The 11,320-nt window shown below is 42.2% G+C and overlaps 1 protein-coding gene across 1 annotated transcript in view; it reads left to right on the forward strand.

The window, feature by feature from the left end:
* Window positions 1–10,099, forward strand: part of LOC308124192 (voltage-gated potassium channel KCNC1-like) — a 123,853-nt gene extending 113,754 nt beyond the window's left edge. Inside the window, exon 5 of the mRNA XM_080487082.1 lies at window positions 8,509–10,099. Coding sequence (XP_080343208.1) covers window positions 8,509–8,522 — 14 coding nt within the window. The 3' untranslated portion in view covers window positions 8,523–10,099. The remainder of the gene's footprint in view (window positions 1–8,508) is intronic.
* Window positions 10,100–11,320: the final 1,221 nt, after the last annotated feature.

The following is an 11,320-nucleotide window of genomic DNA, read 5'->3' on the forward strand; positions in this document are numbered from 1 at the left end:
CAATTTAGGTACTGTAATGGGGCAGGGTGAGGGAGGGAAAGTTTATTTTTGCAGGATGGGGGAGGGGTTACATTTCTAGTAGGACTTGTACTGTATAACTGCTTTCTTATCAAACTTGAGAGACTTATGATAAGAGAACCATATTAACAATCATAGCCTAATTTCTTCTTTTTTGCTTCTCGTTTTCACAGAGAACAGTTCTGAGAGCACCGTGCTTATCAGATATATGCAAAAAGAAGCAGTAACTGTGAACTATTGTTAGGAAATGAAAAAAAAATCCAGCTTCTTCCATTATTGTCTCAACTCCTCTTCTGCGAGAGAGACAAGAGTCTGCTCCCATAATTCCACCTCGCCCATCATTCATCTGCTCCTTCATCAACTCTTCATATTCAATCTGCCTTTTCATGTTTTCCACGCCGGCATTTACATGGAGTTCCAAGGATAGATGCTTCTACAGTGGAAGACTGTGTGAATTTGATGCAATCTCAAAAAAATGGCCTCAGGTGAAAGTGAGCTGTCGGCCTCATCACAGCAGCTCCACCTCAACCCAGTCCTTCAACTTATTTTAGAATCAAACTCACTTCTTTTGTCAATTTACTTAACAACAGATTGTGAGGTAGTTAACAGATCCAAAAATGTCAAAGTGAAACCAAAGTAAAAAGAAAATCTAGGAATACAAACTGTGTCATGCAGTGGTCGTCTAGCAGACGCTCCCCAATCTGCAATGAGAAACATTGATAAAGCCAAACACACCTGCACTCATAGGAAAAGGAAAAGTCAGAATAGGAAGCAGTCATTAGCTCCAGAGGAATCCTCTTTGGTACTGTTCTTTGGCAAACAGCCAGTTCTTATTGTTTGTTCATGCCAACACTGGATGCCAGATTTGAATCTGGAAGTTCCACCTGGCTCTTGGCACAGGACAACCTCTTGTCTCTGGGTCCGATATATTGGAGTCAATATGCCCTGCCCCCGCTGATCCTCCTCTATACCAGTGACGATGTGGAAGTCTCATACCTGCTCTGGACGCAGGCCCAATCAAGGTCTTGAGGTGTGCAGATCATCAGGCTGGAAGCAGTTACACCTCCAGCCTCCTGCACACTGTTCACAATGTCCAGGCCAGCCACGGTGAGTTCTCTGGGTGGTGAAGTCACATGGCTGGTACCCAGCACATCTTTGGCCTTTACTGATGCAGGCCAAGCTTAGTTCTAGGAACTGCCACCAGAGAAGGTTAGAACTTCAGGAGCCTCTGATGATCCATATTTCAATACAAAAACTTGTCTTCATACAATGGTTTTCAGAAAACAACTTATTAGTGATACAAAATACTTTCCAACCACCCAAGAAACGTTTAGAAATCAGACTGAATAAGAGGAAGTCCTTATCTGTGAAGCCATTCCTATGTGGGATTGCCTGAATTGGTTTAGTTTGAATAGAGACATGACTTTGACAGATGAACCTGTTTGTTACACTTTATTGGTCAGAAACAAATCAGTCCTCCATAAGGCAGATCTATGTGATATGTTCCCTCTCATCTGATGAAAGTTAAACAATGATATTAGGTCATGTCAGTTCAATTGTTGAAGGTGTGTGGAATAGCGTTCTGTAATGATCTCAGGGCGTCAAGAACCGATGAACACAAAAGTTGGGTTGGGGTAGGACATTTCTCCAAGAGGAGACCCTCATGCTCTTATACATCCGAGTCCAGATTTTAAAAACAGTTGTATCATATTTCTACAGAGAGACTACAGCAGAGGCAAAAAGCAAAGGTCAGAATTCTGTAACTTCTGATTCGTCACTGCTGCTGATTTAATGGTCTTTGCTCCCTTTCCTTAAAACCCATGTTTCTCTCCATTCCATCCATTCACAACTCAGGTATCCCTTTCTCAGTATGTCTTTACTTACCCCTGTCTTCCTCTTCACTCGTGATTTCTGTCAAAGATGCACTACATGTATGAGAAATCGCAGAAACTAGAGAAAACTCAAGTGTAGCTTTCATCTCTTCTCTATGCCTGTGAATGCTCATATTAATGCCCCCTCCTTCCAAAACCTTGTTTTGCTGTTCTTATGTACCTGTCCTTCCTGTCCTCTCTTCGATTTGCCCCCTTTGTTTTTTCTTCCACCTTTAAATGCCCTCTAAACTACCGCGAGACAACCACCCACTTGCTCGCTCTATAGCATCCCGCAGCAAAACCAAAAAGAAACCGAGAGAAATTGGAGCAACTTTGCACCTGAAGAAGAAACTAAAACAAATCTGGGCTTAATAGTGAACTTCATAAAGGAGGACTACAGGAACGGACAATGAAATAGACTGGAGAAATACATGTAGATGGGAGGAGGGGCAGGAAATGTGCTGTGAACTGATGTGTTCTGAGTGGATTGTCAACCAAGCTGCATCAGAGGGGGAATGAAGGAGGAAAGGCTTGGAGTTTGGGCAACACAGAAAAGTGTGGTGATGATGATGATGATGATGAGGAGGAGGAGGAGGAGGAGGAGGAGGAGGAGGAAAAGGAGGAAAGAAGCAGAAATCACTTCTCCATGTAAGAATGTGTACCTCACTGTTGTTCTCTGCACTGTTTGCCTCTTGTGTTGTACTCCCTCACCTTCTGTGTGCTTGTGACATTTTGTCTTTTGTTCTGTTTTTAATGTGTCGCAACCTTTTACTCAGCCTCTCTGTGTACCACACCTGGGTCAAACGTCCCTCACAAACTATCTATTGCTTGTTCTTTCCAAGCGGTTGCAGGTAAATCCAACATTTATCCAACCGTAATGCTAATTGCACAAAAATGAGCTAAAGAATGAAGACTTGGAATGGAGAGCCTTCAGACATGCAGGGTAATCCTGCTTCAGCTACAGAGTGGGTTGATATTTGGCCAAGGTCTGGTCTGGGCACTTCCAGGACACTCCACCTGAGACGTTCCACACTAAGCTCTTGGTCTGACTTCAGTCCTTTGGTTTCAACTCTGAGTCTTGAAATCTTTTCAATGAGTTCTCGATCTCGACGTCTCATCAGCCTCTTAACTGCAACCCAGAAATCTGATCTGTGCTAAGACCGAGCAGCGCCCAGGAGAAGTGTACCAGTCACGTTAAAGCTGTGTGTTTTCATGGTACCTGCATGCTGGCTGGGCTGGGGAGCTTTGGAGTGATGTCTTGATTGTTTTCTGTTCTGTTTTTGGTTTGAGTTGTGTGTTTGATTTCTCTCCTTTTGGTGTACAGTATTATGTTGCTGTTTTCAATGGGACAAACTACAATTTAATACTGAGCACAACTGGGAAATACAAATTAAACTCCAGAGTATTCTGTTTGCCATTGTAAGAGTCTTTCAGCTTCTGGTTTTCCCTTGGTGGGAGAAATTTGCACAGTAGTGAAGAAAGAAAGGTTTCTATATTGGCAAACCCTTCAGTTATTCCAACGCCTCTTTGCCAGCAGCATCTTTGGGTTTAATGTGACATCAAACGACAAACCGACGGCCTACATCTTGTCCAGTCAGGAAGTTTGTATCCCAGCCAAGGTGGAGAGTTAGCATTGATAGTGGAGACAACTAAATAGTCCAATGCTAAAAAAAAGCAGCATGACAAACCAAACTGGTAAGTGCATTTCATTTTCTTTGGAGACCTGAAAATCCTATTTATTGGGTACTTACCTGTGGTCGAGTAAAGGTATTTCTTTAAAGTCTGCGTAAAGCAAATTCTGAGATTGGTTTATACTGCCAATGTGTATTACTGTTATCAGCTCTCCGAGGACAATCATGTTTCCTCGCTACCCTTTTTCAAAATAACCTTCTTGTTAGAATATGCATAATAATGGTTCCTTTTCTTAAAGTTATGGCTTTAAGTACTCAGTGAAGCAGCATGATGATAGAGAGATGAGGATAAGCACATTATTCAAGAAAGAACGAGAACTCACAAAAAGCCTGTTCCTACTAGTAAACAGGCCTGATCAATAAGTCAGAGCCAGTCTGATGTAAGTTAACTTAAATATACTGGGTATTCAGAGAGAAGGATTCAAATGTACTTTGGATTGCTTGATTTTGTACTTTGATAACTTATGTAACTAACAATCATGTCTACTGCTGGTAGAACATACTGCATATGAGTCCAGTTGCTGAAACTGCTGTGGAACATCTGGACAGACAAATTATAGCAAAGGATGGAGGTCGGTTTGGGCCCAATCTGTAATGTCTTCTGGATCTGAACAGAGTTCATGTTCTGATTTCTCAAACTTTGGGATCAACTAACTACCCATCACCTTTTGATCAAGTGTTCTGTTGTATTTCTTCCAAGTTCTAAAGGAAATACAACCAAGACCTAGTCTCAATAGTTCCCCTCCAGACTTCTGAACATGTGCTTTTTAAGTGCTATTCACTCACTGTTTAAAAAGTACAATCATTTTCACCACTAGGGGGCTCTTTCAGTGTAAAAAAAATTAAAAATAAAAGAAAGAAATAAAAAGCCAGATTGGTTACACCTCCAGTACTTGTGATGTGGTTTATAAACACACTGTATTTAAGTTAAGTAAACATTCCGAATAATGAATGAATTTGAAGAATGATAAAGAGCCCCACCTAAGACATGTACCACCAGTCACCATTGATCCTAACATATTAGTAATGAAATACTTTGAAAAAATATCTCAAAACATTTGAGTAGATTTTTTTAATCATTAACTTTTTAATGATTCCTGTATATGTTTATCATTTTCTGTGTATTCCACACACTATCAGGTAGGGTCAGGAAATGTTCTATTCACATGGCCTGTCAGTGGTCATAAAGTTATGGCTGATAGATTAGGAAATACGGCTTGATGATGTTTCAGTCACATTTCTCAGTTTACAACCCAAAACCCTTTCTGCTTTCCACAGACTTTAAAATCATTGCTCAACAATACAAATCCTAAAATGTTTCTGAATAGATGGATGGATGGATGGATGGATGGATGGATGGATGGATGGATGGATGGTTGGATGGATGGATGGATGGATGGATGGATGGATGAACTGATGGATGGATGGATGGATGGATGGATGGATGGATGGATGGATGGATGGATGGATGGATGGATGGATGGATGGATGGATGGATGGATGAATGGATGGATGGATGAATGGATGAATGACAGTGAAGAAGATTTGGATTACCAAAACCTTAAAAGTGCTTCCTTCAGAGAGAAAATGCTTGTTGTCAGTTTTTTTAATGTAACATTTAACCACACGTCGACAACAACAACTCTCTTTTTAAAGAGTAATCACATTATTTATATCAATAACTTCACCCTGTTAAAACAAGTTTTAGGTCATTAAATCATTACAGCTCCCATTCAAATAGTGTCATTACTAATAGATTGAGATTAACATTAGGTTTTTGCAGCGTTTAGTTTTTTTGTCTTTTCTGAAACTTAAATAAAAGGACCTCAACTATTTTACTGGGTCCTGTTACTGAAAACATTTAAAGAAGAACCTTAAAATAAGTCTGATCCTAAAAGCGTTATATTGTGTCTCAGAGCAGCAGATGAAATGATATGATAGTGAACAGCTGATCTGTAGGATTTAACAAGTGGAACTTATCTTGTACTAGTTTTCATTAGAGTTGTCTCCATTGTCTTCACTGAAGCTTATTTTAGAATTTAATTCACCTCTATTACACACACAATGAATTCAGATTGAAATGTTGTTTTTTTTCAATTAATGCCCCCAACTTCTTTTTTTCAATTCCTATTCATCAAGTCTCCTGAACCCCCCCCCCCCCCCCCCCCCCGTGACCCCAACCTCACCTGAACCAGGCCACAATTCAGTTGTTCTCCCATGAAATGAGTTTTTTGAAGACGCGTGGTTCTAAAGTCCTGAGGCTGTTTTGTTAAACTTTCCAAACGTGTGCTAGTGAACTAGAAGAGCTTAAATAAAGTGAAAAGAGAAACAGAAGAAGGAAAGGAATCCTCCCTGCTCGGTGCTTCTGGCAAACAGGTCGACGTGTCGTTCAAACCTCACAAAGATGTTGAATCTCTGTCAGCAGCAGAAACTGACAATAGTTCTGTGTGATGGCGGGTAAGATCATTTTCACTTTCTTTCTCCACAAATCCTTTTAAATGTTTGTCAAATTTTTCAAATTGCTGCTTATTAAGTATTGAACTTCTGGAGAAGCATTGAATTGACCAAAACCAAAGTGATTCAAACGTCCTTATGAAGAACTTCCAATGTGGCTCCAACAAAACAATCACCTGCAAAAGCGTTTCCGTGGGAACTCACCTCAAAACCCAGATTTAATTTCAGTGAAATAAATGGATGTGTTTGCTGCCTGCTGCTCAAAGTGTCCTCCTTATGTTTGAGCGGGACGTTCTCCATGAGCTGACTGAATGAGCTTAAAGACATTTGGACCCAGAAAACACCTCAGCCTGCTTCCACCTGTGGCAGGAAGTATGAATTTTAAATGTTAGCATTAAACCAATAAAAGATATATATTCAGAATTGATTCATGTCTACCGTACGTTGAGTTAGCACCAAGTCTCCACTGAGCTCAAAGCTATGCCGCTAACGCAGTAACGTACCTGTCCCAAAGAGTTTGTGTGAAAGTGACATGTTTTCTGTAAGTATACTCAGCTTAAGTCTTAAACGTGAGTTCATTACATCTCTTTAGGGTTAGGGTTACTTTAATTCCCGTCTAACTGAACACTATGGGCACGTCTGAATTGTCCCTCCCGTCTCCGTCTCTGTCCACTTCTCCTGAACCCCGGAAGGGTTCTGTGTGGCAGCCATAAGGACCGTCTGAATCCTCAATGAGCAAAGGAAAGGAGGCTCGTTGCTTCTTTTAGAACCTCCTTTAGCCTAGGAACCACTGATGTTTCCTTTAGAACCTCCTTTAGTCTAGGAACCACTGATGCTTCCTTTAGAACCTCCTTTAGCCTAGGAACCACTGATGTTTCCTTTAGAACCTCCTTTAGCCTAGGAACCACTGATGCGACATTTAAAGGAAACTCAGGATGACTGAACAAGGAGCAGATCATGTAAGTTACCAAAGCAATAATCTGCCTAGAACAACTTGAAATCATCTAGAACCCAAATGAACTTGTTCTAGTCCATTTTCAGAAACTTGTAGTTCTTTCCCCACTGTGGCAGACGTCACTAAGTGAAAGTCTGACTGCCTCACCACCGTGATCACCTTTACTAACTCCTTTAGGAAGCCTCCTAACACCTTTACTAACTCCTTTAGGAAGCCTCTTAACACCTTTCACTAACTCCTTTAGGAAGTCTCCTAACACCTTTCACTAACTCCTTTAGGAAGTCTCCTAACACCTTTCCTTAACTCCTTTAGGAAGCCTCCTAACACCTTTACTAACTCCTTTAGGAAGTCTCCTAACACCTTTCACTAACTCCTTTAGGAAGTCTCCTAACACCTTTCACTAACTCCTTTAGGAAGTCTCCTAACACCTTTACTAACTCCTTTAGGAAGCCTCCTAACACCTTTACTAACTCCTTTAGGAAGTCTCCTAACACCTTTCCTTAACTCCTTTAGGAAGCCTCCTAACACCTTTCACTAACTCCTTTAGGAAGCCTCCTAACACATTTCCTTAACTCCTTTAGGAAGCCTCCTAACACCTTTCCTTAACTCCTTTAGGAAGCCTCCTAACACCTTTACTAACTCCTTTAGGAAGTCTCCTAACACCTTTACTTAACTCCTTTAGGAAGCCTCCTAACACCTTTCACTAACTCCTTTAGGAAGCCTCCTAACACATTTCCTTAACTCCTTTAGGAAGCCTCCTAACACCTTTCCTTAGCTCCTTTAGGAAGCCTCCTAACACCTTTCACTAACTCCTTTAGGAAGCCTCCTAACACCTTTCCTTAACTCCTTTAGGAAGCCTCCTAACACCTTTACTAACTCCTTTAGGAAGCCTCCTAACGCCTTTCCTTAACGCCGTGATGTCATCCAGGGGGTTAAGGTAAAGTCGATAGTTAAGGAGATAGGAGGGACTTTTCAGACTGTATCATTGTTGTCAAAGTTTGTTTACATTTGGTTCCATATGAGTCGACATTGATATGAAATGTTTTGCTGTTGCCACAAAGTCATTAACTATTGAGCTAACAAGCTGCAAACAAGAACTTGGCGGATGGATTTAGCTATTTGACTTCCGTTGCTCTTAGCGCCAGTCTGTGTACAGTGAGTAGCAGTTTTTACACTTGCTGTACTTTTATTTCACGATCATAACAGTGAGCCGGAGCTGGTGTGAGGTGAAACCCAAATATATGAAAGTGAACATTCGTTTACCCGCTCAAGTATTTCTGCTGCTGACACAGTCTGATCAGCGCCAGACCTGAAAGTTACTCTGTCCGTGTACAAGCTCCACAAAGTCACCAAAGAATGATCCAAAATTAAAACCCAGGATATCAATCACAAGATTTGATCCCCTTCTACTACCTGAATTCTGTCTTTTTTGAACTACAGGTCTGGTGTCAAATTATCAGAAGCTGTAATGTCAGAGCTCCAGATCCTCACTGAATTCTCTTTTTCTTTTCATTTTCAGTGCTGAGTTTCTAACCCAGCCACTCCTTCCTCCACACCAAGAGGAAACCTAAACTCTAAACTGCTGCTCCTCCATCTCTTCCACTGGGATTCACTGTAGAGTTTGGGAGGAAGACAGAGAGAAAGAGAGAAAAAAGAAAATGATGCCACTGACACTCCAACCAGGACATTTCCATCCTCATATGCAACTAGTCGACAAAATGCTTGTGATCCCATTAAAGCCATTTCCCAGGGGAGACTGAACTCTTTGCCTCTTGTGGACTGGATCCTCACAGCTGAGCAGTCGTAGGAGGACTTGTACCTGGACGCCACGCCGCGAGGGTCCCTCTACTCCCATAACTCGGCGTAAATGAGTCCTGCTACTGCTTTTTTGTTTTGTTTTGTTTGGAAGGAGCTGCATTCACGTTTGCAGTGAATGTTCAGCACACAAAGCACTATGCAAGATGAAAGGCGGTGCAGCGGGACCCCCGACAGCTCCAGCAGAGTCGGACCGAGTGGTACCCTGCAAACAGGAGCTCTGGAGAGCAGACTGAAACCTCCTCATACATATCAGAAAACGCCAGCCATATCACTACTGATCCTGTTCAATACCATCCCGATTCTTCAGGAGACACCTGAAGGATCATCTTGAGACTTGAACCCTCCTGAGATGGACCAAGTGTGCAGATGGACCAAAGACAGATGGCGTTGGAGTGAACAGAAATCACTGGAGACACAAACCTGGCCGTACCTCCTGCCAAAATAAAGGGAGACAATTGAAATGCGATTGACCCTCTTACTTGCTCTCTTTTTCCCTCCCGAGTCTTTACGGTTTGTTTCCCATCCCACTTTCCTGCATCTCCGCATTGCACTGCTCCTTGTCTTTAGAAAAACCTGCATGGCATGAATGAAACACTTGGAAACCTGAAGAAGGACAAAGATGAACCAGACGGATTCAAACAGGATGTGAGTGTGAGTGTGTGTGAGTGTGTTTGGTGGGGGGCAGGTGATGGTGTCCAGGAGAACGCAGGAGAGAACTTTTTTTTTGGATTTTTTTTTTCTCTAACTTGCAACGTCAATGCAAAGTCGTCCAAATCTTCACCCGAGCTGTTTTTCCACACTGTTAACCGGCTGCTCACATGCAAAACAGCATCTCCTGCAGCCAACGGAAGGCACGGCGGACCAGAAGTTCCCTCCTCCTCCTCCTCCTCCTCCTCCTCTTCCTCCTCCTCCTCTGAGAGACAGAGGGGGAGAGACAGAGGGGGAGGGAGAGAGAGAGAGAGAGAGAGAGAGAGAGAAGGAAGTTCTGCAGACCATACACTCGATACCTCTGGGGATGCGGGAGAAGATAGAAGCTTTTTAAAGAAAGCAGGAATTCTGCGGAATGTCTGTGAGAAACTGTTGTTGGGACAAAACATAGAAAAAAGATGGCACCAATTGCAAATTGGAAATGCATTTTTATGACATTGTTTACCAGCATGAATATTCTGCATGACTTCTGCAAGCCACTCTGATCTCCCCATGAATAACAGGGCTAGAAGTTGAGAATTTAAATGTGAATCTTTACTGAGACGATGTAATATGCAACAGAGTAAAAAGGTAGGAATATGTCTAAAAAATATGTTCTTTGTTTGTTTGTTTGTTTAAATAATGCGACACATGACAAGGAAAAAAGGTTGCGGCATCTACCTGGTTCTGTTTTCTTTGAGAAATGTCCAGAACTTCCTTTCCCCTGATTTCCTACAATCCAAAAAGTGTCCTCCCTAATTTCTGCAAGTATCTCTTCTGCTAGTAAAAGTTTGTCTGCTCCATCTTATCTGGCTGCAATGCTGCTGCTGCTTCTTCTTCCTCCTCCTCCTCCTCCTCCTCCTCTTCTTCTTCTTCTTCTTCTTCTTCTTGTAGCCTTTTACCAGAACCCTTATATGTAACTCTCTCCAAAGGCAGCTGAGTGAGTCTGTCACTATGTGGACGCAGGACAACCAAACTGTTTGAACTGGCCTGTCTGTCCACCACAAGATGTCACTGATTCTGTGTCCGGACTGCAAACCTTCACTTCCTTCTCTTTCCTTGGAACCTTCATCTTGATCCTGATATCCAAGGCATCTCCACACCTTCAAGGCCGGACGCTTCGAGACGGCTGATGGGGGGGGTGTCCAGATCCAGACAGGAGAAAAGTACTTGTGAGGGCTTTGCTGTTTTGTTTTTTTTCTGGTCGGTTTACTTCCTCAGGTGGAAAGGTACAAGATGATCATCATTATGATGATGCAGGATTCTTGTTTAACTCATCCAATTTTATTTATGTCTCTCTTCTTCTTTTTTTTATCTGAATCAGCAGTTTGTTTCATGTCTTTTGTTCATCAGAGTTGGCGTCAACAGTCTGAGGTTGGGTTCGGTCGGGGGGTGTGGGCCTCCAGTGGGGAATCAATCCCAGGGCTGCATCCCTCCAAGGATTAACTCCAAATCTCAGCAGGTTCCAGGGTAAAGCTGACACCATCTGACACCGTAGTAAAGCAGTACACATGTTAACCTGCTCTCCGTTCTGTCATAGGATGACCTGAATCAGACAAAACCATTTTTTGCTTGAAGAGCTCAAACTTTTCAATCATTGCCATCAGTATCACACTGATGTAGGTTTCATTGACCTGAGAGCCGACACTGACTCTTTACAGTTTTGTCCTCCCCAAACGTTTCTAACCTCTTCAGACTCATTGTCAGTGATGTGAGAGCAAACAGGGAGTCAACCTCTGACAGCCTCAGTCTTTAGAAAAACTGAACCAAATATTTCATATCTACTATTTTTTAGGTTAAAAATGAGTCGTTTTGGTCAGAACAAG

Source organism: Lipophrys pholis, assembly GCF_963383615.2.
Source record: "Lipophrys pholis genome assembly, chromosome: 19".
NCBI classification, from domain to species: domain Eukaryota; kingdom Metazoa; phylum Chordata; class Actinopteri; order Blenniiformes; family Blenniidae; genus Lipophrys; species Lipophrys pholis.